At 33.7% G+C, this 25835-nt stretch overlaps 1 protein-coding gene across 1 annotated transcript; it reads left to right on the top strand.

Moving 5' to 3' along the window:
- The first annotated feature begins 11159 nt into the window (after window positions 1–11159).
- LOC111909976 (cytochrome P450 Tp9025) lies at window positions 11160–13184 on the top strand. The gene is made up of 2 exons (XM_023905767.3): window positions 11160–12119; window positions 12352–13184. The coding sequence occupies exons 1-2, from the start codon at window positions 11238–11240 to the stop codon at window positions 12964–12966; spliced, it is 1497 nt and encodes a 498-aa protein (XP_023761535.1). The 5' UTR covers window positions 11160–11237; the 3' UTR covers window positions 12967–13184.
- The last annotated feature ends 12651 nt before the right edge of the window (window positions 13185–25835 follow it).

Here is a 25835-nt window from a genome sequence, read left to right as displayed (position 1 = left end):
CGGACTCATGGTAGCAAATTATTAGAAACATTATACTTTGTCGTTATACAAGTATTAATGTTAAGTATAAGTTTCCCAAACACTTATACTCTAGGTACAAGAAACTAGTAGGTATACTACTTGTATATTAAGTAGATAATTATACCTAGCACACATACTCGTATAGAATTGAAATAGATTTATACGTAGTTGTTTTACTCGTATAGAATTGAAATAAGATTTATACGTAGCAACTTTCGTTTGTATGGAATTACAAACACTTATATTCATAGTATATGAGACTTATAGGTATATACTTATTTGGTAAGTAAACTTTTATACCTAGGATATATATAGTAAACGTTGGATAGTCAAAATTATACTTTCAAAACTATACTTTTGAACTTGAAAAAAAGTGTTATTTTTATATGGAGTCAAAACCTGTGAACTTACCAACTTTATGTTGACGTATTTTAAATTGCATGTGTTTTCAGGAAGTTGATAACTATGATACGAGAAATGACGTTACACCGCCCGGTGTTTCCGCCGACGGCCGGGGTGTGACAACATTCTCCAACGACATGTCCTGTTTATCACAAGCAGAAGATGTTGAAATATTAGAATCATTATAAGATTTGGGAGAATGGACCTTTGGAACCCATTTATAGTTGGGTTTAACCCATTTCTTTTTTGTTCTGATGGGTGGCTCAGTACTTTCTTTTGATCTTGATGTCAGCCGTTGAGATGACTTTGATTTTGGCTTCACGGGAGCATCTCTTAGATTTGGATTCTTGGCCGACATTCCCTTCTTGACCTTGGGAGTTGGATTCTTGACCTTGTGGGATTGATTTTTGGCCTTCGTGGCATTCCAGTCGCTATTGTCTGAATGTGGCCTCGAAGGGTTTCTTTTGGGGTATCTCCCACTTGGTGTTTTCTGCCAGCCATGTGCGTAGTAGGGAACATATGTGCGATTTGGACAATTTCTGGCAATGTGTCCAGGTGTTCCACAGTGAAAACATGTATTTTTCTTCGCTGTGGAGTTGTTTCTTCCTGCCCCTGGTGGCGTATCCTTGCCTTGTCTCTGGTTGTTCCCACATGCACACTTACAGCAAGTCGTCGGTTTCGCTTGTGTTGGAGGCCTGTATTTCTCAACAGCAGGTTGATCAGAAGCAACTGAGTTCGAAGCAACAGATTCAGAGTTCAAGGAGTCATTGGATTGTTCAATAGTTTTCTCCTTGTTCTCTTCTTCTACTACTTTACCTGCACTTGTAACAAAATCATTAGAAACGTTCACTTCATCCTTTTCTAGCACAACCGCAACAGGTTTCCCATATTGGAGATGTGCCTCCTTGTCAATTTCTTCCTGTGTCATAGGGATGGATGTGTAGTTATGATTGAAAGGTGGAGGAACACAATCATACCCTAAACCCTTGTTTTGATTATCTTTGAATTTTAATTGGGTTTCAAATAAGGACTCGACTGTCTGACTTGATGTAGTATAATTTTTGAAACTAATATCTGTTTTTCCACACTTAATTTTCAAAGCGTCAAGTTCGTCAGTTACAACAGCAAGTTTTTTCTTAATGTGATCATAATTTTCACACTTGTTGCTGTAATCTTCTTGGAGTTTTCGGAAATCCTTAATTTTGGTTTCTAATTGAGCTTTCAGGGTTTCTGTCATTTCCTGAGTTGATATCCTTCGTATTTTAAGTCCTCATTCTCTCTCTTGATTAGATCTATTGATTCTCATAAAAATTTAATAGTTTTAATACAAGATGGAGTACATGAAACTTCATTTACCGGAATTGATGTGGAACTCATTTTCTTTTTTTTTTAAATTTCCCTTTGACTTAAAAACAAAACGAGAAAGTCAACCTTAAAATTCAAATTTTAAAAAATGAAACTTAAAAGTCAAACTTGAAAAGTCAAACCGAAAATCTAAATTTGAAAATTTTAAAGTCAAACGAGAAAGTCAACGCTTAAAGTCAAAGGTCAAACTTTAAAATTTAAAGTCAGAATTTAAAGGTTAAAAGTTAAAAATAAAACTCAAAAGTTCAAAACTAATATATATATATATATATATATATATATATATATATATATATATATATATATATATATATATATATATATGGTTGAAAATGGAATTTTAAAATAAAGAAAATTGATTTTTGGGTTAAAGATGTAAAAAATGCGAAAAAAAGGGTCGAAATGAAGACGCCTTATGAATTAAATTGGGAAGGATTGTAAGAACTTGTAGCCTAGAAAAGTTGGAAAGGGTGTTGGTTGAGTTAGGAGGAGACCTAGGTTTGAATCTTGCAACCCTTGAGTTCCTTTTGATTATTTTCTGCTTGCTGCGAAGTGTATAAAGCTTAAACGAGAAAGTTGTTTAACAAGTTGCCTTGTAGTTCAATTGGTTAAGGCGTGTGTTCGATGTGTTAAAGGTCCTGAGTTCTAATCCTTGGAGCCTCAAAAATTCCTTTCCTTTTTTGTAAGTGCACACGTCGAGCCGTACACCCAAGCCATACACCTTCAACAGATTCGCAAAAAAAAAAACGACGTTTTTCACCCTTTTTGCTCCAAAACTCGATCAAAAATTCGTTTTTATGAAAAACGCAAAGAAGAAACCTCCCCTTATTTTGGCCCGATCTATCCAAAAACGCAAAAATCATTTCAAAATAAGTTCAAATAAGCTCCAGATCTGACAAAATTGATTAATACAACCTTGCTCTGATACCAATTGTAAGTCCCCAAAATTGCTTGAGTATCAATCAGATCCAATTGATGGTGCGGAATCCCAATCAATTGGATGATGTCAGATCAATATAGAAGAGAAGGAGAAGAAGAATTAAGATGAATCTAATGTATTGATGATATGAGTTATGCTCTTTACAAGAGATTCACACACACTAGTTCCTCTCTAGTTTCTCTCTCTTCTCTAGTCGTACACTCCCACATGCACTCCTCTATTTTTAGCATTCCCAGCAGTACAGGAGTGTACAGCTGCACACACGTGTACGACCGTACACAGGGTGTGCGGCCGCACACACATGTACAGCCGTACACAGCCACAAATTTACATAATACATTATAGAAAAATATATTTTCCTAGAAAAGCAAAGTATAAACCATATTTTTGACCCAACATCATGCATTGTAAGGAAAAGTTCCGGTTTTCGTTATATTTCATTAAAAGTGAAGTTTTAGTTTACGTAGTTGACTTATCTTATTCCTTGTAATGACATTAATGAAAGTGTTGTTTATGTTTCTAATAATAGAAATATTAATTATGGATTTGGTTCTTATAATATCGCTTGTGGTACTGTCATAAATGACCAAGCGAAAAGAAATTTCATCACCAACTAGACTAGATAATTGGAGTCGTAAAATTAGAATTATATTGTATATGAGAATATTGTTAACTGGAAAATTATTACTTAAATTATTGTTCACATGTTTATGTGAGGCAAGTGAAGCACTAATGGATCTACTATGTGTTGATATCGACTCTTCAGGTCCACCACAAGAGACGATAACTTTATTCTTCATGATTTACTGATGCTTCAGTAAATATGGTTGTGTTTATAATATTAATCATAATTCCAATACTTTAAAAAGATTCAAAGAGTAGGAAAACGAATAAAAGAATCCATTAGGCAGAAAGATAAAAGATTGTCCAATCTTAAAGGAAAGGAGAGTAATTTAGTTTCATGTTTTATGATCATCTTAGTGATTGTGGAATTATATCACAATTTATCCTTGAATAACATCTTAGTGAAATTGTATGACTAAGAAGAGGAATCGGAAATTGTTGGAAATGGTTCGATCAAGAGATGAGTCATACTTCATTTTTAATCGAGTTTTAGAGTTATGCTCTAGTAACTCTAAATCATACCTTCAAATCGATTTCAAACTAAGAAGGGTGATAATACCCCTTCATATGTGGAATAAGAATGATTTCTCACTCAAGCACGTTAAGAACTAGAGTTATGATGTTTTTCAGTTTTCAAGAAACAAAAGATGAATCTGATTCTAAAGAATATTATGATGTCGAGAACCTGCACAGACTTTTTCATATTTGTTTTAGCTCGTCAAGGAATGATTCTTCATAGAAAATTTATATGTCAAGAAGTTCCTGAGTTGTATTGATCTTGAGAGATTCAAGATTCAACCAAAAATGATCCTTTTAGTTATCACTAGTGTGCAACCTAAGGTTGAAAACCTTTTGTGTTTATTGACACATTCTTAATTATGTGCACTTCCAGTTAAGTTGGCAATACTTATGAGTTCTATGTTATTCATCTAACTACAAAAAGCAAAGCATATTGGTCAGTGAAAGCACACTGATCAATATGGGTGAGCAGCTAACAACATGGAAGCATTGGTAGGCCCTTTAAGCTGCCAAAAGGCAAAAAAATTACATTAGCAAAGTTCATTCCATGAAGGAGACCTAAATGTGATTTTGGTCTGTCCTAAACCTTGTCTTATGATTGTAGGTTGAACATAAAAGTTCCACATGGATAGGAACGTATCCATCTTGAAATCCAAGTGGCAAAGGTTTCACTCTAATTCATGAAAATGGTTATGAGGAAAAACTTTTTCCAGTAGATTTTAAGGATCTGATAAAGATCAATACGAATATTGGTTGTATTAATTGCATTCTCAAATTCACAATATGGTTACGACATCCCTCTTTATAATTTGAATTGTGAGGAATGTCAAGGCATTGTTTAAACTTTTAGGAGATATGTTTATCATCTCCTGAAAGGGTTTGAACACATACACTGTCCAGATAAAGTACATAAGCTTAAGATGCCTAATTAGAGGCTTGATGAAGCACTGCAAAATAGGAATATGCACTTCCATGAGAAAGTCAAAGGGGTGTTGATTTCTAGCAGTCCAGTTTATTTCTAAGTACATGTCAAAGCTAGTGGGAGCATAATTGTTATCCTGGTACAACTAGTTGACAATACTATTCATAGAGAACCATGTCTCTAGTTTGCAAGTTATGAAAGTTGGGAATTGTTTCGCTATAGTGGACTTAAGGGACAAGGTACTCATACTTCGCTATGAATCTAAAGGATTAGATCATATAATTTAATAGAACTTAGTCAAAATGCTATATAAATAGTGTGTTGAAATGTTTCAACATAGGAGATTCTATATGAAAATATTATAGAAAGAGATTGAACAAATATCAAATCCTTATGTAAGATATAATGAGTCGCATCCCATATGCTTCAGATGTAATACCAATTACATATGTTATAATATTCGCTTATTCTAATTTATCAAATGCTCTGATCATTGTGAGAAAAACAACTAGCATTTTAAGTAACTAGAGTTATTAAACAAATTATCAAGAACATTCTGAGGATTCGTTGCTTGTGGATAGTTGGAAGTATGGTATTGTTTTGGAAGGACTGTAGTGACACGTTTGAATTGAGATGATTGTTGGTCAGAATTGATGGTCATATGGGAATGTGGAAATGATTCCATGATAGAAGATGGGTATATGGAAATGTTTCATAATAAGAGTTGGTTATAAAATCTAAATATGAGTTGGAAACTTTAATGCAAGAGAAGTGATCAAGGAGTATGTCTTGAATTTCAAACTTCATAACCAAGGAATTATTTTGAGTAACAAGTTCCACTGGAACATTTTGTAATATTGATGGCTCAGTTTTTATGAGTTTAGAACCTCGACATCTCAGAAGGACAATGCATGTAAAGAAGAAATTGCAATATATCTTAGATAATGATGAGAATTAGGAATTGTGAAATGAGCATCGTTGGAGTAATGCTCAGTCAATTTGTTCATAAAGGAAGTACCATAAAGAGACATAGTACGCAATTTTTGTAACATGGCATGACTGATGTTATTTAATTCAAGTGGTTAGTTGATAAGTCAAAAATTATACAATGAATAAATTTATAATTGTTATGGTGATTAAATAACAGGGATTTATTTATATTCAATGGGTTTGATGTCATAGTTAATTAGTTTATTATTGTGTTTCACATTCCATGTTTACTTCGTGAATAATTTTATTATTCAAAATTTCATAGTTGTTCATACTTTTGGAAGTAAGTAGTGAATTAGAACTATCATGAATTGTTTGTAGATTATGTATGGAGATTAGAGATTGCATAAGGATTGTTGCAATATTCATGAGTACTTAGAAAATGGAGATTTTGAGTATTGGATAAACCCACGCTTAGACATTACTTCATGGATTCAATCACAAGTAATTCTAAGATGATAATATCAACTATTCTTAAAGTAGAGATATATAATTCATAGTTTACTAGATTTGTTTTACTCAAATGCATCTCGTAACTGGAAAACATTTTATAAGAGGTGCTATGTCATTACCATTTTTTTTGTTAATTTGTTTTCTAGAGATGTTATGTCATTACCATCAATAGTTATCAATCTTATACAGATGAAATCGTGATCTTCTTTCTATACAAATCTAAGAATCATGCTTTTATTTTATCTTCTATATTTCCACTCATAATTATCTTTTTTTAACATGGATGTGTAGTTAAAGGGAGGTTGGTAAAGGTGGGCTATTAAAGGACAAACAATTTGAATGGATTAAAGGGTAAAAAAAGTTAGTTTCTTACACATGGTTATTGTAACATACACTATGCCCTTATAATAGTAGGGTATAATGCTATATCAAGATGCCAATTGTTATTTATATGTATAGTTATGAATTATGAGATATGATCACAATTTTAAGATTGCAATTTTCCTTAACTTTTGACAGGTGTGCACCTAGAGGTCATGGAAACATTTTATTGTGTCAGTCTATTGGTGGCCAGATTGGGTGAATCTGAGGCATGTCTCTATTACCTAACATTACCTTGAATACCAAGCTTTTGCAATTGGGTCATGTCACAAGAATGCATTGTTTATCATCAAATATTCATCATTGTTATAATTTTGTGTCACACCCCAAAACCGAGAACGGCGGAAACGTTCTGGGGCGGAGGACGTCATGTAACGTATCACAACAATGCAAAATAGTAAACAAGCAACAACATCATCCATTGCATTAATAGTATAATTTTAAATACATGTGTGTTCTTTCATAGTATAAAACAACATAATGAATGTTCAAAATAAAAGACGAGTCTTGACTGCTCCGTCTTCACAAAACCTGGTCGTCGTACCTGTCTATTTGTGACCTGAGAATACAAGTTATTTTGAAAGCGAGTATCAGCAATAAAGCTGGGGAATTCATAAGTATTTATATGTCTTTGATTTGTAAAAACTATAAAGGAAAGACTTGTAAATGTTTGAAGAAAAGTTTGTATAAGTACGAAAATGTTTGTAAGTAATTGTAAATGTTTGAAAATCCAAGAAAATCTCATATTTCCTACTAGTATAAAAAATAATCTTCTACCAAGACCCAACTGTTTTGAAAGTTTGAACCTCTACTTAAGTGAAGGTTTTTCCTTGTACAACCTATTATTATTCAAATCTACCTCATCGATTATGTGAATGTGACACAAAGTAAAGGTAATAATAATATAATAACTGGAATTGTATCCTTTTGTATCTATCGTATGTAAAGTGTAAGTACTGTAGTATCTGTAATAAGTGACTACTATTGTACTAATTGCCTTAATTGAGTAATAAGGCATAATGTGATGGCTAGATCCCATATTAAACGCTCCTCTGTCAAGAGATTCTAGACCCAAACGCGACCCCTGCAATGATTGCAAGCCGTTAACATCCACATTATTATGATCATGTATACCCAATATAACTATCACCTTTTGTTTAAAACAATGCGTTTGTGATTCATTGGTATAGTTAGATCATGTAACTGTTCCATGCTATAGCAACGTATTATGTTTGTTCTATTATCGTGTATTCTATCTTCCTCCCTTTTTCTCTTTATTGTGTGTTCTTTTATGTTATCGAGTATTGTAATTTTATTTCTGTAATTATATATCTTCATATAGTATATATTGTATTAGTATAGACTCATGAATGAACTGACTCTTGTGTGATTCCTTATACTTGGAATAGTAAGTAATATCTGCTAACTATACCTATTATAGTTACTAGTAAGGTACGTGTATAACCGAAAGTGTGCCCTTGCTACCCAAAGGTACTGAACTGATTGATGGAACTTTTATGTCTATATATGTATACATGATATATAACTAATATTTAGACGACATTCGGACTAGTAACCGATGCCCTAAGGCCACATCCCAATGAGGAAAAGGAAATAAAGCGAGCTAGCCGTCCTAAGTCCTTTAAACATTACTTATATAACTATACATATCTAGGCATGCATTTGACAATATAAAAGTATAAAAGAAGTTTTGTAAAACCTTTGAAAAGTTTAATAACTAAGAAATGATGACTTGATGTCAGTTTATAAAACGATTTGAAAGTAGTTTGTTTGATAAGACAATTTTAAGTATAAGGAAAACCTTTGTTTGAAACACAATTAACAGAGTTCGAAAGGAAACATACAGTATGTAAGATAGTTTGATAAAGAGTTTTAACATGTAAAATGGTTGAGAAAGTCATTTGAAGTAATAAGTTTGGTAAAACAGCAAAACGTATAGTAAATCCATTTGTATGCTAGTTATTAATCACATGTGATTGATATAATAACTAGCATGATTCAACTTGTATTCCCCCCCTCCCCATAAAGCATTTATAAACATTTAAAACACATTTAAAAGGTTAATTAAGGAGTATGAACTCACCTGATGTGAGTGGATTGTATGGAAGTGTCGGACAAGTGATTGATGTCAATTGAAGACTTAAACACACACAATGATCCTAATAACATATGAAGACATATGTATGCATACAATTAGTGATTAAAACACTAATTAGACAAGTTAAGACATCCTAAGACATGCAAAACACTTGATTAAGTGCTAAAAGTCCTAAGGATTTCATCTAAGGGTTGTAGGACTTGGGTTTTGAGTTTAGGGTCCAAGGGTAAACTCCTTATCAGTTTACGACCTTGGGACCAACTCCCTTGGAGTTTACGATTGTAAACTCATGAGTTTACAGCCGTAAACTCATGGTACTTCTACCAGTTTGTGTCTTGAAGCCTATAAGTCATAAAGTAGCATTCCTACTTCATGTCTAAGCCTTTGGAAGTGATTGTGGCATCAATTCACTCCTTTGTGGAGTTTACGGCCCATGGACCATTTCTCCATGTGATTACGGCCTTAAACTGAAATGATTCATGGTCTTTTTGATGTTTTAAGGTCCTAAGTACATCAAGGATATGATCTAGACTAGTATCCAAGACTTGGTAAGAGATTAGGGTGCATTTTGCCTCACTTATAGGGGTTTACGGCCCAAGAACATGTCTTTGTCGTAAACTCCTTGGATCATGTGTTTCTTTATGATTTCTAGGCTCTAAACATGTTAAACCTAGTGTACAATGAGTTAGAACAAGAGTACTTACGATCTAGGAGCTTGAATGGTTGTTTTTGGCCAAGAACACTAGTGTGTGTTCTTGGTGTTCTTCGTGAAACTTGAAGATCTACACAAATAAAATGATTTCACGGATGAAATCATGTAAGATCACTAGTTCATGTAAGATATCAACTAGTTAGGACAAGGAACTTACAAGATTTGAAGATCGGGGACGAAGATCGGGATGATACTTGAGAGGATTTGGGAGGAAATCAGCCAAGGGAAAGGAAGAATGAAACAAATGGCTAAAACTTGACCATATAGGGGGGACTTTACGGCCAACATGGAGTTTACGGCCAACATGGAGTTTACGGCCGTAAACTCCATTGTTGTGGCCGTGAACTCCTTGTCAAGTTGTTTATGGCTCGTTCCTTGTTCGATAGCTTCAGCAAATAAACCCCGACACTTATCACTTAAGTGTACAAGGCTCAGAACGCTCAAATAAACTCCTAATTGTGCTAACAGATAACAGCAATGAGTTTGACTTTTAATGAAGTGTTTGACTGTACAGGATAGAAATTTTCGGGTTGTCACATATTGTTCCTACTTCTTTGAGAAAATATAGCAAGCTTTATAATTTAGTATAAAATGTAACTCATATTAGCATTGTATTACATTTATTTACTAATTGATTAAATATTTTGTATTTGACATACTATATATATATATATATATATATATATATATATATATATATATATATATATATATATATATATATATATATAATGCAATCGATTGTATTTTTTGTGCATGATATGTTGTATTGTATTATGAGATATTAAATGTATGATTTAATTTAAATATTAATAAATGAAGAAAAAATATTTTATAAATTATCAAAAATCATCACACAAAATGTATGTCAAGAATTTTAAACAAAAATGTCAAAAATTAGAACATACAAATAAGTGATCGTATGTTGTAAATTTATGCCATAAATGTACATCATAAATATATGTCATAACTTTAAAACACACAAACCTCCGTCATCTTTATTTATTACTGTGGTTTTAATGACATATTTGTATGTAATCTGTACCCCCTAAATGACAGGTAATGTGTGTTATTAAAGTCATTTTATCTAGTAGTGATCATATATTTAACAATGATAGTAACCGAAGTGAAAGTTGTTTCTTACAGCAACGGTGCTTAGAGGTCCCTCCGATAACCAAGGCAGCCAGAAAACACCAAGAGGCCAACAACAACAATAAATGAGTTTTTTTGAGGTTTTTTTTTTAAATAAGAAAAGAAAGGTCTAATGAATAAAAATGATTTGAGGTGAAAAGTAAATCGATATGGGCATGGGATGATTGATGGGGTAGTTAAAGGTTAGGAGATTTTGAAAGGTATGAGTTTATTTTTCAAAAACAAGGAAATAAAAGTCTAATGAATGGAAATGATTAGAAGTGAAAAGTAAATAGATATGGGCATGGGCTAATTGATGGCATAATTAAAAATTTTGAAATTTTGAAAGGTAGTGCCACGAGTTACGTGGGGGACCAGATGTTTCCATTTTGTTCAAAAAGATATAATTTTTGTTCAGAATAAGAGGAGGAAACACCTGAGGTTCATGCATCCTTTTGTTCTATAGTATCTTTATAAGATTATAATATAGAGCTGTTACAGTAGTAATAAACGTGGGAATAAGTAAAGACTCCTCCACCATTTAGGCTTTTAAAATTTGATTGAAGTATCAAGTTGAAAAGTAAAAGTAGCGCTTCTCCATGCATGCTATATATATGGACCTTACACATCTCCTAAACAACTCAACCGGTGAGTAACAATGGCGATCGATATGACCATCATCCTCATGATCTCCTCTTTCATTCTCTCCATCTACTACATCTTCAACAGAAAACCCAAGAGTTCCAAGCCTCTAAACCTACCACCAGGCCCACCAAAGCTACCCATCATTGGAAACCTCTATCAGATTGGACTAGCACTCCCGCATCGTGCTTTCCTTGACTTATCCAAGAAATACGGCCCCATAATGAGCCTGCAACTCGGACAGATCTCCATGGTCGTCGTCTCGTCACCTCGGTTAGCTGAAGAAGTTCTAAAAAATCACGACCTAGCCCTCGCAAGCCGCCCATATGCACTTCTTGCTGATATTCTGTTGTACGGAGGCATTGACATTGCTTTTGGTCGTTACAGTGATTACTGGCGACAAATGAAGAAGATCGTCACCATGGAACTCTTGAGTGTCAAGAAAGTTCAATCCTTTATGGGCTTTAGGGCGACAGAAATCGATCGTTTCACGGAGGTGGTTCAATCCTGCGTTGGAAAGCCTGTACACATACGTAAAAGGGTTATGAAAATGAATAATACTGTCGTGTGCAAGTGTTTGTTTGGAAATGATTGCAGACAACAGGATGTGTTGATCGAATTGGCGGAACAAGTGGTGGCGTTATCCAGTGGGTATTATGTTGCTGACCTGTTTCCTACGTTAACTTTCCTTTCTACCATTTCTGGGATGAAATCTAGGTTGACGAAGATTCACAAGTCTCTTGATAACATTTTTGATGAAATCTTTGAGGAACGTAGAATCAGAAGACAAACAGTTGGTCCAACAGAAGATGATCTGATTGATGTTCTTTTCAACATCAAAGAGCGTGGTGGTCTTCGGTTCCCAGTCACTGACAACAATATCAAGGCGATCTTTCTGGTATATATATGTTCATTTATACTATATATAGTTCACTTTTGTCATAGTATTCATTATGTTGGTTTTTTTCATTCTTTACGTATTATAAAGGTAACTTAAGTAAATTAATATTCAACTACATATCTTGTTTCTTCTCTATTATATACTTATTAAGTTTATTGTATATGTGAAATAAGTTAATGATTTTTTTAAACGTGTTTAAATAACTTTTAATTTGAATGATATATCGCAGAATATGCTTATAGGAGGAACGGATACAAGTGTTGTAACGATTGAATGGGCAATGACAGAGTTGATGAGAAACCCTGACGTGATGATGAAGGCTCAAGCAGAAGTGAGAGAAGCATTTAAGGGAGAGAAGACAATCGCTGAGACTGAATTACATAAGTTGGTTTACCTTAAACACATAATCAAAGAAACTTTAAGACTTCACATTACTATTCCACTATTACTACCAAGGGAATGTAGACAGCAGGTTAAAATTGGTGGGTATGATATACCGGTGAAAATGAAAGTTGTTGTTAATGGTCTTGCATGCGGAACTGATCCTGAATATTGGGATGATGCACAAACCTTCAAACCAGAGAGATTTGAGAACACTTCATACGATTTCTTCGGCACAAGCTTTGAGTATATCCCGTTTGGATCAGGGAGGAGAATTTGTCCTGGGATTGCTTTTGGTTTGGTGTCTATTGAGCTCACTCTTGCTAGATTGCTATACCACTTCAATTGGCAACTTCCTAATGGATTAAGTCCTAAAGATATTGACATGACTGAGAGTCATGGAGTCACTGCAATTAAGAAAGATTCATTGGAGGTTATCCCAACTGTTTTCATTCCGTTTTGATTACTAATTCGTTAAAATTAATAGAATAAAGGTCCTTGAAGTCGATCAATATTTATCTTTTTCTGCATTCGATGTTCATTGTTAGTTTGTTACCATTGCAGTTAAATGTGAGTGATGGATAACTTAAATAAAATCCCATGTTTTATGTCTCCAAAACTTGTCAAAGGTATTTGGATGGATTTTGTCTTTTTCTTTTTCTAATGGCAAATTTGTTTAATAAAAATAAATAAATTTCACAGTTTATACGAAAATTCCAGTTTGATACTATGTTATTTTTGTCTCAAATTAGACGCTTAGTTTACCAATTTGTTAAAATTTTGACTAGTTAACCCGATTGTCTGCAGTTTTGATGACGTGTCGGTTTTAATAAGGTGATACTTTTTGTGAAATCATATTCTAGATGTCAAAATAAAAATATATATAAAAAAACTAAAATATAGTAAGTTTTGTGATAATGTTTTCAAATGTAGTGACTTTTGTTGAATTTGATATTAATATCTAAATTAAGTATTAAAGAAAGATGATTATTATGATTTTAATTATTTAAAAAGAGAGAAAAGTGGAGAGATCATCAAGAGAGAAAATGAATAGAGAAAAGGAAGTATATGTTCCTTTGTTAGTCCTAATGATTCCTCAAATGAAATAGTGATCACAATCGATGACAGGAATCATTAATTAGCGTATATTGCTATTGATCTAGGTTGTTAGCTTATATTTTGATTACTTGGGGCTGCTATGCAACATTATTGAATCTTAAATGGCTCATAATCCACCACGTAATGGTAGGCCACATAGTGTATTATGACAAGTCGTTGGGTTTGATGTTGACCCTTCTGGAGTGATCGATTATGGAGATACCCACTAAGCCTTCTAAACTTAATGACCTTTGTAGAATATATCCTAAAAGAACTATCAAGGTAGCAAATGTCAGATCCCTGATTCAATCAATCCAATTAAATTTCTTTTTATGATATCTACTAGAAACACAACAAGAAATTTAAGCATCACAAGCTTTAGTGACGACATCAAGTCGGACACGCCTTGTCCTTTACGTTGTCGCTAAAGTGTGCCTCGCCGCTAAAGGTGATGCCGCCAATGCTCTAGCTTGCGATCCATGTTCCGTTTAGCCAATACTCAACTATAGTCGTTCAATCTATGCGTAAATCCAATGGGTAGGCTTCAATGTTCCCCTGTATTATTCGGTATCGCCGCTAATACGTTAATGTGTTACCACTAAAGGTATAATATCGTCACTGCTAATGCTCCAGCAGGTACAACCCTTCTCCGTCTAGCTTTTCGTGTTTACACGAAGCCAAAACTCTCATGCCAACAACAACGAACCGACAACACCACCAACCATTTTCTTTTTGCAGCAAAGAGCTTGCATCCACCAAAAACCACCACCTCTTATATCCTTCCTCCCTCCGGTCCACTACTTCTAATAGATAAGAAGCCCACCCCCGATAACGATTCTGGTGGAAAATACCATCCAGTGCCGCCATCTTTCTCTACTATATCAGGTAAACTCACTGATTTAGAGACATTTCTTCATGCAGTTTGAGTTGATTTTTCTTCACTGTGATCCCGAATTTTGTGATGTTATAGCTAATTTGGAGTTATTCCCTAATGTGTTTGTGATTTTGTGTATAATGTGTTAGAAATATGGATTTAATGGCACTTGGAAATCTGAGAATCGTGATTATCACTATCAAATCGAAATATTTGGGTGGTACTCTCAAATCCCCAATTGGATCAGACTCAAAAAAATTAAGAGAGAAAGAAAGAGAATGAGAGTGTATAATTTTATGAGTACTAGAAAAAGAGACCAAAACTAACTTTTAGATCCTTGTCTAAAAACGGTCATATGACAATTTAAAACTGTCACAAACCACCAAAACGGTCATAAAAACGGGTATTTTGAATAAAAGTCAAAATGGGTCAATTCTCTTTAATGCATTTTTTATATAGTAACATAACCTACATAAATGAGTCAATTCTCTAAACATAGTCAGGGGCTCTACCCCCTTCGACCCCGCCAGGGGCTGCCGCCCCTTGGACCCCGCTCCCAGGGGCGCAGGCCTTGGACCCCCGTTCGTTCAGGGGCTTCGCTCCTAAATGACACTATACTTTGATACTTGATCAAATTTAAACAAGTATGTACTTCACACCTTCCTTACTTGTTTAATATTTATCAAGATCACTTTTGGTCAACAAAGTAATCTCATTACACTTAAATAGCATTGATGATAACAAATCACCAACATAACACTAATGATATATGATGTGTCTTGCCATTGAAGTGAGTTTATTTTTTAGTTTGTGTTAAGCACTTAATTATTACGTGCTTAATTTTTAAGGGATTAATGATGTTATTATGTGTCTTGGCTTTTTAATGGGTTAATCATATAATCCTAAAATGTTTTTGGTTTATACTTAATTGTTAAGATCTTTATTGTTAAGTGCTTAATTGATAAGGACTTAATGATGTTAGCATGTTATATATGATTTTTTGACTATATTATGATATTATGTATTTAGGGATTTTATTGATTTGGTTTGACTTAATTGCATTGTGTAGACTTGATGAGATGAGTCTTAAAATGTTTTTGTTTTAGCTTAATAGTTAAAGAATTAATTGTTGGATTAGGTGTCTAAGCCCATAAGTATAATTGGTATTAACTTGAATTGATATTAGCACAGTCCTTTTGGGTTGCCCTCAAAGATGACAATTAAACATGATTATATTAGAGAGATGGTTGATTTATTATTTGATTAATAAATTGGAATAAATTATTTGTTAATATATTATGAGAATAATATATTAATTAGAAATCATAATATTTAATTAATATATAATCAAAACTTAATAAGAATCAATTTTGAGATTAATTTGATTAATTAAATAGTGCATTAGTTGGTTGCCAATTTATTGATAATTGAGGAAAAGGCTCTACAACCTCCTTAAGAGAGGTTGGACGAAATCTTCTAGGGAAGGCCTAGAAATTTCGTTCAAAGGCTCTTGGATGGAAGTCTCACCAAGCAAATGGATAGGGTTTCTACCCTTAAACTCTAGCTTAAGCTCTAAGCTACCTCACCTATATAACGAGCCTTGTGTTGGATTAGGTGTCTAAGTCCATAACTATATTTGGTATGTACTTGACCCAATTTAGCATGGTCCACTTGGGTTGCACTTCACGAGAACAATTTGAACTTTTGTGAAGAGGATAATTATGATTTATTAATATATTATAAGTTATAATATATTAATATGAAATAATATTGTTTAATTAGTATTGATCAAGAATCAATTTGGAATTAATTTTGTGGTCAAAAGAGACTAATTAAATATATAGGGATTGATTGCGTAAATCATTCACTCTTATAATTTGGGCTAATGATCCATGATTCCTTATGTTGGGCCTAACCCATGTGGTGACCCATGGATACTCCATGGAGGTTAAAACCCTTGGATCATGAGGAATGTGGAAAGTCATGCACATTAGGGTTTACATGGAGTAACCCTAATGTAACCACACTATATAAGAAGCCCTTTGGTTCATGAAATTAGCACTTAGAATCTTTACAAGAGTGAGGCTGATTTTTGTGAGCTAGAGAGTCCTCTTCCAAGTTTCTAAGTGTTAGTGGTGATTTATGATTCCAATTGAGGCATTCACACTATTGGTGCTAGGCTCTTAAAACTCTAAGCAACAAGCTACAACAAAAGGTATGTTATCTAACTTGTTTTGTTACCCAAGTATCAAAGTTTTGTATGCTAATTATGGTAATACCTTGGAAAATGAATGTATTCATGTATAATAGAGAAAACATAGATCCAAGGTATTTAGGGTTGCATGAACACCTTAGGAGTGTTAGAATGCTCAAAACTCATCAGTGATATCAGAGCCTAGGCTTGTTTTCAATTATACTAGATGCTACTTGCTTGAAAGTGTTTTAAAAATCGAAAAACTATTGTCTGGACAGTGGACTCGGCTTGCCAAGTCCACTGGGGGACTAGCCGAGTCCCTTCACAAAACAGCCCAACTCGCCAAGTTTGTTCATACACTCGATGAGTTGAATCCCCTGAGTGCAAATTTTTAACTTTTAAGGATGGAATTGGACTAGGATCATTACCCTAAACTGTTTTGGAACTTATAAACCTGTTTTTGTTGTGGTAATGATAATGCTTATCTAATTCAAAAGATAATTCTCAAAATTTCATGCTTTATATTAGTTTATATGATTAGTCTAATTACATGGAATTTGTTTGATTTGAATCATCTTGTTCATATGAGTTTAATCAAGAACTTGAACAGGCTAGTTAGTTTAGTTGATAATCTTGATGATTTTAATGGACTCCATAACTTGTCCTCAAGTTATGGAATTCCAAAAGTTTTTCATTTAAATGAGTCATTAAAAGTCATAGGTTATAAGAAAAATGAAGAGTCTTATTTTAAAAGACCATTAAACTCATATGTTAGGAAGTTGAAAGGTTTTGAAGAGTTTCAAAACTTGCCCTCAAGATTTGAAATTTGTAAGGTCACTTTAGAATACTTTAATTCCAAACCCTGAAGTTTTAAAAGTTTAAAATTCAACCCTTATACTATTATAATATTATAAGCTTAATAATATATATATATATATATATATATATATATATATATATATATAAGAACAAGTCAGTCTTACCGTTAGTAGGCCTCATTCATGAAGCCGGTCTATAAGGGGGTATAAGGTTATTGTCTATAAAATGGTGGTTTAATGGGTGTCCACTCTCACCCACCCACTTCCTTGACTGGTGGAGAGTCGTTAGCCGAGCCGGTAGGATAGGACATTAATTCTCATTAAGTATAATGATAATTATAAAGTAACTAAATGTTTTATAAATTCCTAATCTTAGTCACTTTAGGAAAATGAGAAATTGATGCTAACCCATGAAATTACACTTCGCACCTTCCCAAGTCGTTAATGGAGCGTGTGTGGTTAACCGACACACTAACATGGACTAGTAAGGGTGGCAAAGGGTAGCTTAATGTTTGTTAGAGATCGATGGATCGTGTGTGGTTAACCGGCACATCGATTAGGTGATAAATGACATTAAGAGTACCAAGTATATTTGCATGGTTATTCACACATTGTTTATGATCCTCAGTATCCTAGTCATAAACTTCAAGGGCATAATCAAGATTTAAACATGCCATTGAAAAGTTCAATGAGTCTCAAAATAATCTAGGAATTTTAATTCATCTAAAACCTAATAAATCAATTTCGTTTTTCATGGTGGAAATTGGTAAATCGTCATTTACCTACCTTCAAGTATTTTGCAACTTGGATTATGGCATCCCTCTTCCAAATTGTAAAATATTGTGTGGCTCCTAGCCTTAATATTTCATTTTAGGTGTTATATTAAGGACTTCATATCTAATCTAAACTTTGACTTTCTTCTTTTTCAGATGTCTTCCAACAATGCTTCTGGATCAAACCCTACCGGCTCTTTCTCTCTCATGAACCTTTGCGGGAGAGTCATCTTCAATGGAATTAATTTCAATGATTGCATTAGGAACATCAGGATGGTCGCACGCTATGAGGACAAGGAATATGTCCTTGACAAGGAGCTTAAGGTCATTGTTGAGTCTATAGATACTACCGAGGAGATTGATGAGTGCGCTACCTATGAGAAGGATGCCACTAAGGTATCTTGCATCATGTTGGCGACTATGACAGCAGAACTCCAAAAGTCCTATGAGACTTCTACCCTTTTCAAATGCACCAAGAATTGATGGAAAGATACCATCAGATTGCACGTCAAGAGAGGTATGAAATCATCACCTCCATGATAACTGAAGGGTTATGAGCATTCTAACACTCATAAGGTGTACATGCAACCATAAATACCTTGGATCTATGTTTTCTCTATTATACATGCAAATGTCAACTTTCCAAGGTATTACCCTAACTAGCATACAATCTTGTGTACTTGCATAACAAAATAGATAGAATACACACCTTTTGATGTAGCTTGATTCCATGGAGCTCAAGAGCCTAGTGCCTTAAGTGTGACACCTCAAATGGTTCACACAACATCAAATGCACTTGGAATAACTTAGAGAGAAATGAACCACTTCATGAAATCGGCTAGCCCTCAGCCTTCTTGCTTGGTTGCCGATTTTGGGAAGAATATGATGCTTATATAGTGTGTCACAATTAGGGTTACACCATGTAAACCCTAATTGTCATGGCTTTTCATTTCTTGGATCCATGGGTTCAAAAACACCATGGAGCATCCATGGAGTATCCTAAGGGTTTTAGCTCAACTTGATAAACCATGGAGTATTAGCTCACTGTACAAGCATGGATGATTTACACAATCAACCCATATATTTAATTAGTCTCCTTTTGATCACTTAATTAATTCCAAATTAATTCTTGATCAATACTAATTAAATAATATTATTTATATATTAGAACTTATAATATATTAATAAACCTTAAGTGTTATTCCTCTCATTTTAGTCCATCCAAATGCAGGATGCCATGCAACCCAAATGGACCATGCCAAGTCAGGCCAAGTACATACCAATTATAGTTATGGACTTAGACACTAATCCAATAGTCTCCCACTTGGATAAGTCTAAAACTATTATTGTGTATGACTTCAAAACCGGACTGGCAATCGTAGCTCTTGAAAACTGTTGTCGTACTTTGAACAAATCAATGATGCGTCCATTAGATAAGGGATCATATGTTCCTCCATTCTAGATATCATATGGACTGAGACATGGATTATAATAATTCTCTCTGTCCATTTGTTGTTTCCTGATTTCCGATTTATGACGGTTGACTAATTGAACAAATCAAATCAGTCAAGGCTTGGCCAACCACTTCGGGGTGTCATCACTAAATCATCGAGGGGCCCACCGATATCACTTTTAACCCTTTCAGGGTAAAAGGAATGGATAAACTTCGACTCATATGTTTGTTCTACTACTTGTGGAATCATACACAAAGGCACGTTTTATAACATCGAGTTACCAATGCGTTTTCATACAATCAATGTATAACCAACTCATAGGTAACAACTAATATCTATAGGTTTGAAGAATATAACATATTATCGTCTCATGATCACTTGTGATAAAATCCATGAAGTGAGTCAAATGAGCGTGGGTTGAATCCAATACTCAGAACTTATGAGCACTCATGAATGTTGCAACAACTCTTGCTATGTCCACTACCTTGGACATCTACAAACCCGATTCATGACAGTCTTGCCTTAATACCTACATCCAACATATTAGTGACTGTGGATGGTTTTAATAACTAAGTCATTCAGAAAGAACGACCTAGTTATTCTGGAAGTCAAAACATGCAATGTGAAACATAAGAATAATCAAATCCAATATGGTCTCAGAATTTATGAATATAAATAGAACATCTTTTATTTATCACCATATTGATTACACATTATTCATTGTATACTGTTTCAAATTATCAACTTTATAATTAAATTAAAAAAAATAGTTGTCCCATGCTCCAACCATGTAAAATATGTTTTCTAAACACTAGTCATGCTATACACCAAATATGCACACTTTGTTTGTCCAAACATTAGTTATGCCATACACTAACTATGCACACTAAGTTTGTCCATGATCTTTACTTTGTGAAATAGATCAATTTAACATAATTTCAATGATTCTCATTTCACAATCCCAAATCCTTACTGTAAATGTAAGAATTCTAAATTCCTACCATTTACAGAAATCTGTTAGATTTTGAACTTATATGGACTAATCGTCTTGTAATGATTATGCAAAAAGTCATAGAGACTTGTCAACATTCATTACAGAGTATTCCAATGGAGAACATTTCATGGAAGAGAAGTCTCAAATTCAAAGTAACTTGCTTTGAACATCCTTCTTGCATTAAGTTTTCTGATCTTACACAGATTGAATAACTCCCTCCTAATGAGACATTTCCATATTCCCATTTTGACTATCACTTTTGAACAAGAGTTGCCTCTTTTCAGAATATGTCAATATGGTCCTCTCAAAAAATTTACACCATACTTCCAAATGTCCCTGAGCAACCAATCGTTGGTAAACCTTAAATTATCCTCGACAATTGCTTAATCAAATTAGTCATATCTAGTTCTAGTACTTTTTCCCTCATAATGCTCTAGGCATTTGGAAAATTTAGAACAGATGAATATTATAGCACATGCAATCGACCCTATATACGAAGCATATGGGACACGATTCATGATGTCTCAGATAAAGACATGATACTAGACCAGTCTTTTGCTATAATATTTTTATTTCTATTTGCCAAGTTCTCATAATTCAGATTATGAAAAGGGATGTCGTAATCATTATGGAATTTTAGAACGCAAATAATGGACCCAAGTATAGAATTTCCTTATGTGAAGCCTTTCCAACATAAAATTCATATATATATATATATATCCTTGACTAAAGATGATTAAAACCTCAATCTAATCTTTTAGAATTGAAATGAAGTATAATTTTCTCTCCCTTAATTATAGCAAAACAACTTTTTCCAAGTTGAAACCTTTAGTTTTTCTATAATTAACATTGCTAACTTGCAACACTTCTCATAACTATAATGCTCCTACTAACATGATGATTATTAGCATAACACTTATGCTACCACTAGCTTTGACATGTACTCAGAAAGCAGCTGGACTTCTAGAAATCAATACTTTATTGACTTTCTTACCAAAGTTTATATTTCTGATACGAGATGTTTTGATAAACTTTATCAAAATCATACACATTTCCTTAGATAGCTCACATGTGTGTCTAAACAATCTTTGAACTATGAAAAGGGATGTCGTAATCATAGTCTAAATTGTTTAGACCTTCGCCATTTCTCACAAGTCCATGTTAATATGCCGGTTAACCACACACGCTCCACTAACGACTTTTAGAATGCAAATATCACATTTGCTATCTACTTAAAATCTACTTAGTGAAAGCGTTTCCTCACCATCATTTTCATGAATTTGAGAGAAACCTTATGACACTTAGATTTTATGGTGTATGTGTTCCTTTCCATGTGAATTTTGTCAAAACCATAATCACAAGACAAGGTTAGTGATAATTCCAAATTCATATGGACTGAACTTGTGTAATCTTAACTTCTTGCCACCTGGCAGCACAAGGGCATGCCATTGCTTCCAAGTTGTTATGAAACCAATTGAGAACTCTCAGAACTCATATGCAAAACTAACTTTAACTAGAATGGGCACAGAAATAGGAATATGTCAACACGATAGGTTATAAACCTCAAGTCGTAAGCTAGTAAGACACTATAGGTTTTATTCTTGATTCGTTCTTGAGACTTTCAAGACCTTTAAGACTCCCACTGTCCTCTTGACATATAAGACTCTCTTGTCAAATATTCAAGAGATAGTGTGGATTCTTTATCAAGACAAACACTTCACACAATTGGCCTTAGTTGGTCTCTGTTTATTCCAAAACATCACAACTTACCAATTTCAAATGTACAAGAGTAGAACACATTTTACTCTTACATTTGACAAGTGTTAAGAACCTTCTTTAAGATATGTCACTCAAGTTACAATCTTGGAGTATGACTCTAAGAATTGTTTTGGAACGAAGTATGACTCATCTTCTTGATTTAACCATTCCAACAATTCATGTCTCATCTTTTTGCCATAAGAATGCACTAAGATGTCCTTAGAGGATGAATTGTGACATGGTTTCTTAATCATTAAGATGATCACAAACATGATACTAATGTACTCTCCCATCTCTACAGATTTGAGAAACTTTTATTTATTTATTTATTTATTTGCCTAATTTGATTCTTCTCATTCGTTCTGCCAAACATGGAAACTTTTCCAATGCTTCAGAATTATACTTAAACTTATAAGTATAACCATATTTACTAAGCTTTAGTAAATCATGACGAATAGTCTTATCAATCTTTTGTGGTGGACTTGACCAGTGCACAAGAATGTGTACTCAATCCCTTTAGTCCTTCATTTGACTCACATATACATGTGAACAAAGAATTAGTCTTAATTTTCCAAAGATGAAAATTCTCATTCATCATACACTATGACTTGCATGATTCCAAGTTTCTATCCAACTGAAAATTGGGTGATGAGAATCTTTCCTTATTTGGTAAATCATAACACTACCACAAACGAAAGAATCAAATTCATTGTTATCAATGGAATAATATAAACAACAATTTTCACACATTTCATTGTAAGGATATGCAAAATAAATAATATCAAAATTTCTCCCTTTTATTTTAAAATTGCGGAAAACTTATCCTTACAATGCAAATACAAATGAAAATTATGTTATTATGCATTCCTAAGCAATTTGTCAAAACTCTTAAGTAATTGCTCGAAATTCTGATCACCGAACCATGCAATCGAAATCCATCTTCACGACCAGAATCAACATATACTTCCTTTAATCTTCCTCTTTTTTCTTTGATTCTTAAAAAATCATCATGCGACCCAGTCACATCATGTATTAAGAATCTCCAAATAGGAATTTAATAGAGTTACATAGTGGACTTTACCTGAAGTAGAGTCAAACTTTTGACTCGACCTTTTCTCAGATCTTTTAGGTAGTTAGGGAAGCTTCACAACCAATGCCCCTTCCTTTGGCAATAAAAACATATGGACCCTTTGGGAATGGTACATGGGACAATCTCAGAGTTCGTCTTTCTCTTTACCATTTGGTCAACCGAGTTGACAATGGCTGATCCCTTTCCATTGGGAAGAGAAAGCTTTTTTGAATTTCCAATGTTACTATTGACAATGTCCATGGAAGTTTGGGAAGTTGATATTCTAATCAATTTTGCTTTACTAGTCCTCCAAATCATTTTTGATTCAGCAGCACCAAGCAAATAGATAAGATCATTAAGGGTCATGTCATAGTCTGTTTCATAGTAGTTCCAAAGGAACTTACTATGTGACTTAGAAAGTGATTGAACATCCAACTTTCTCAACACTTTGGCACCCAACTCGCCCGGCTTGTCAATATGTGACTTCATCTCCAAGATGTGACCACACATAGACCTTGCTTGCCAATAGCGCTTCGGTGACCTTGAACTATTCAAGAACTTATGGGTTAGTGAGAATAATTGGAGGAGGTGGAGGAATAGAAGTATGATTTCCATTATCCAACCATAGAACATCATCTTCATTAGGAAAGCTTGTTCCTAGGGATTTGGGAAGATCATAGTTGTCTAGTTGTCTAAACCAGACATCTACAATGGGAGATATTCAATTTAATTGATTTCAAGTCCTTAATATAACACCCAATATGAAATATTAAGGCTAGGACTCAACACAATATTTATAACTTAGAAGAGGGATGTCGTAATCCAAGCTATAAAATATTTGAAGGTAGGCGAATGACGATTCACAAATTTCCACCATGAAAAACGAAATGTATTATTAGGTTTTAATTAGATTTGAAACTCCTAGATCTTTTGAGATTCATTGAACTTTTCAATGGCATATTTCAATCTCGAGTGTGCCTTCTCAAATTTTGTGAATGGGATGTCGAGGATCACAAAACAAGGTGTGAATAACCATGCAAATGTACTTGGTACCCTTAATATTTACCCATTAATCAATGTGTCGGTTAACCACACGCGCTCCACCGGTACTATTATAAACATTAAGTTACCCTTTGCCTACCTTGTTAAATCAAGCTAGTGTGCCGGTTAAGCACACGCGCTCCACTAACCGACTTAAGCAAAGTGCAAAGTGTAGTTTCATGGGTTAGCACCTAATTCACTATGATTGGGAATTCATAAGGGTTTAGTTACTTAGTATTTATGATTAATACTTTTAATGAAGGGAGAATTATAATCTTTGTCCTACCCGTTTGGCTAACAACCCTCCACCAGTCAAGGAAGTGGTGGGTGAGAGTGGACACCCACTAAACTGTCATTTTATAGGCAGTAACCTTATACCCCCCTTATAGACTGGCTTCGTGAATGAGGCCTACTAATGGTAAGACTGACTTTGTTCTTATACATACATACATACATACATACATATATATATATATATATATATATATATATATATATATATTAACTATTAATATTATAATAGTATAACGGTTGAATTTTAACTTTTAAAATTCTAAGGGCTTAACTTGGAATTAAAGTATTCATGAGGGAAACTTTACAAATTCCAAAATTTGAGGGCAAGTTTTGAACTATTCAAAAACTTTTCAATTCCATAACTTATGAGTTTAAAGTAGTTTAATGAAAAACCCTTCAAGTTCCATAACTGGAGGACAAGTTATGGAAGACTTTAAAATCATTTACGAAAACAAGACTCTTCACTTTCATAACCTATGAGTTTAAAGTAGTTTAACAAAAAATTCTTCAAGTTCCATAACTTGAGGACAAGTTATGGAAGACATTAAAATCATTTAAGAAAATAAGACTCTTCATTTTCATAACTTATGGAAATCTTATGAGTTTTAAAAACAATAAATGTGACATTTCATATAACTTGAGGACAAGTTACAAAAAATATATTTTAGAATTAACTCTTAGATTAATTTGGATTGAAAACATTATCACATAACTTTTCTATTAATCTAAACAACTCATAACAACAAGATAATTCAAATCAAACATTTTCATGAAATTAGCCTAACCATTAAACTAATATAAAACATGAATCTCTTGAAAATTATCTATGAAATTGGATTAGCATGAACGTTACCACATCAAAAACAGGTTTACAAGTTCAAAAACAGGTTAGGGTAATGTTCCTAGTCCAATTCCATCCAAAAAACACGAAAATCTGCAAACTGGAAGCTCACCTCGTCGAGTCC

Source organism: Lactuca sativa, chromosome 4 (assembly GCF_002870075.4).
Source record: "Lactuca sativa cultivar Salinas chromosome 4, Lsat_Salinas_v11, whole genome shotgun sequence".
Lineage (NCBI taxonomy): Eukaryota > Viridiplantae > Streptophyta > Magnoliopsida > Asterales > Asteraceae > Lactuca > Lactuca sativa.
Note: the sequence above shows the minus strand (reverse complement) of the source record. Positions and strands in the feature narration are given on the sequence as shown.

Bases quoted from the DNA above. Each gene is read 5' to 3' on its own strand.
- LOC111909976 (XM_023905767.3), top strand. From the start codon at position 11,238: ATGGCGATCGATATGACCATCATCCTCATGATCTCCTCTTTCATTCTC. The intron at 12,120-12,351 runs GTATATATATGT...GATATATCGCAG, and splicing joins ATATCAAGGCGATCTTTCTG to AATATGCTTATAGGAGGAAC.